The sequence below is a fragment of the Henckelia pumila genome, chromosome 2, assembly GCF_033568475.1.
Source record: "Henckelia pumila isolate YLH828 chromosome 2, ASM3356847v2, whole genome shotgun sequence".
Classification (NCBI taxonomy): domain Eukaryota; kingdom Viridiplantae; phylum Streptophyta; class Magnoliopsida; order Lamiales; family Gesneriaceae; genus Henckelia; species Henckelia pumila.
In genome coordinates this window covers 42,131,748-42,134,762 of record NC_133121.1, presented here as the reverse complement: position 1 = coordinate 42,134,762, position 3,015 = coordinate 42,131,748, and the positions used below count along the sequence as shown (strand labels likewise).

At 40.8% G+C, this 3,015-nt stretch overlaps 1 protein-coding gene across 1 annotated transcript; it reads right to left on the bottom strand.

Annotated features, from left to right (window-relative positions):
* Positions 1 to 550: 550 nt before the first annotated feature.
* Positions 551 to 2,579, bottom strand: LOC140877548 (uncharacterized). Its single transcript, XM_073281086.1, has 2 exons — positions 1,511 to 2,579; positions 551 to 1,281 (listed from the first exon to the last, which is right to left on the bottom strand). The coding sequence occupies exons 1-2, from the start codon at positions 2,577 to 2,579 to the stop codon at positions 551 to 553; spliced, it is 1,800 nt and encodes a 599-aa protein (XP_073137187.1).
* Positions 2,580 to 3,015: the final 436 nt, after the last annotated feature.

Sequence of the window (3,015 nt, the reverse complement as noted above, 5' to 3'; positions counted from 1 at the left end):
AAGAAAAATGGATTTTATATTTAATATTAATATTTTATATGAGACAAAGTCCATCCGCCTTCAGGCTTCAACCTGTTGACAATACAATTTTTTTTAATTTAACTTATATATGTATTATAGTAATGTATCATCTGTTTAACAATTTATGTTCCCTCAAAGTCTGCAAGGCTATCTGCAAGTGCTGTCTATGCTCTTCCAAGCTCCTCGAATAAATCAAGATGTCGTCAATGAAGATGATGACAAACTGATCAAGATACGGCCTAAAGACACGATTCATGATATCCATGAAAACCGCTGGAGCATTAGTCAGGCCAAATGGCATCACTATATACTCGTAGTGCCCATAGCGTGTCCTAAAAGCAGTCTTGGAGACATCCTCTTCTCTGACTCTTAACTGATGGTATCCTGATCGTAGATCGATCTTAGAGAACATCGAAGCTCCCTGCAACTGATCAAAAAGATCCTCTATCCTTGGCAGTAGATACTTATTCTTCACTGTGACTCTGTTCAACTCTCGATAGTCGATGCATAATCTCATACTACCATCCTTCTACTTCACAAACAATACTGGTGCACCCCAAGGTGAGACACTTGGGCGAATGAAGCCCTTCTCTAAAAGCTCTTGAATTTGTTCTCTCAATTCTTTCATCTCTGTGGGAGCAAGACGATATGGTGCCTTAGAGATAGGCACTGTTCCTGGTAACAGCTCGATACTGAACTCAACCTCTCTAACTGGTGGAATTCCTACCACATCATTCGGAAAGACATCCGAAAAATCTCGAACAATCTCCACATCTGCAATAGATCTAGTAGATGACTCACCTGCTGCAACTATTACACTTGCAAGAAATCCCTGGCAACCCTTCCGTAACAACTTTCTTGCACATACATAAGATATGACAGGAGAAGCACTACTACTCTGAGTTACGAAAAAGACAAAAGAATCTCCTCCTGACGGGTTCACTAAAACTGTCCGCTTCCAAAAGTCTATCGAAGCTCCATTAGATGTCAGCCAATCCATGCCAAGAATCAGATCAAATCCTGACATCGGTAACACCACTAAATTGGCTCTAACCATATTTTCCTGAAGCTCCAACTCCAATTCATTAAGTACACTGGAGGTAGAAATAATCTCGCCAGATGGCAAGGTAACGTCATAACCCATATTGGCTCCCTCGGATATGATATCTACTCGTCTAATAAACTCTTGAGAGATAAATGAATGCGTAGCTCCCGAGTCTAGGAATGCATATGTAGTGTTACCTTTAATGAGAATCTTCCCTGCACTCAGAAAATTTCCCAACGAACACACGAAACTTAAAAACAGTTAATTAAACTCATAATTCATAGCATTTCTCTTAAGCATACTATTACCAAAAATTTTAGAAATCCCCTTATACTACTCATATAAAGTCAATTAAGTCAAAAAGACCAATACTCACAAAGTTACTCATGCAATCCAAATTAATCATGCAAATCCTTGAATCATGAAGGCATTGGTAAGGATTACCCATGATCAACGATGTATCTGGATCCGCCTCCTCAGCCTGCAAGACATAAACACGACCTGCAATGTTCTTCACGTTAGGACAGTTCATCGCAATATGCCCCGGCAACTTGCACCTGAAGCACACTCCTGAACCAGCCATACACTGCCCTGGATGCGGCTTATGACATGTCTTGCACAAGGGTAAACCTCCGGGATTTTGGGCTGCTCCCCCTCTCTGATGTGGCCTCTGCTGACCCTGTGGTCTCTGGTGTGGTTTGGGAGGATTCGGGCAATTGGCCGGCCCGGTGAACTGCTTCTTCGCCGGCTGCGGATACTGACCTCTAAAGGTTCGCTGTAACTGCCTCTTATGCTGATAAGCTGCATGCATCTCCCTCTTCCCCTGCTCGAATCTCAACGCACTGTTCACCGCCGCTTTGTAATTCACCACTTCAGCCATAAACACATCATGCTTAATGTCAGGTCGCAATCCATCTGTGAAGTGCCTCAATCTTTCTTGCTCATCATTCGCAATCAATGGTGCGAAATGACATCCCCGCTCAAACTGCGTCACGTATTCAGCAACAGATTTGTCTCCCTGACGGAGACTCAAAAACTCCCGAATCAGTCGTCCACGTGCCTCCACGGTGAAATACTTCTCGAAGAACATCCTCTTAAGATCTTCCCATGTCAACGTAGCCAAGTCCACCCCAATCACTGCTCCTTCCCACCACAACGTTGTATCTTCCTTCAACATGAAGATAGCGCACCTTACTTTATCAGCATCAGTGATCCCCATGTATGCAAAAATGGTTTCCAGAGAATGGATACACTCCTCAGCAACAAGTGGGTCAGTAGTACCGCTAAATTCTTTAGGTCCCTGCTTTTTGAATCTCTCTGCCACGTCCTCTTCATAGGACTTCCTTGGTTGTGCACTTTGGTGCACAAGCAAACTTGTAATCCCAGCCAACATATCCACGTTGGCTCTCTCAAACGGAGTAATCTGAGGTGGTGGAGGTGGATTCTGACGATTTTCATCACCTTGGTTGCCATTGATGTTTTTCGATTCCTGAGAATTCCTTCGAGGAGCCATACTGCAATTTTCATAAATCTCTAACGCGATCGCGCATGCATAAATGGTATATTTAAAATATTTCATAACTTAAATCATTAAAGCATAAATAATAAGCCCCATAAAAATAATTAAAACATTTAAACTTACAGACTGGTAGTATGACTTCTGAGTTCCACGTAGCAGGCTAGTACCCTCCAAGTACCTTGCTCTGATACCAACTGAAACGACTACTACTATTACTACTAAATTTTTTTTTACCTAAAACGTGTAAAAAGAATAATTATACATAATATGTTTATACTCCAAAATAATTTTTCATTAAAATATTCTACTTAAAAATTTTCATAATATTGCATGCCATTAAATATTATTAAAATAAACATAAATTCATGCATAAAACATTCAAATCAAAACCCCTTAAAATCCTCCACATAAAATTCATAAATAAATATTA

Coding starts and splice junctions, on each gene's coding strand:
- LOC140877548 (XM_073281086.1), bottom strand. CDS start 2,579: ATGGCTCCTCGAAGGAATTCTCAGGAATCGAAAAACATCAATGGCAAC. Junction 1,282..1,510: donor AGATACATCGTTGATCATGG/GTAATCCTTACC, acceptor TTCTGAGTGCAG/GGAAGATTCTCATTAAAGGT.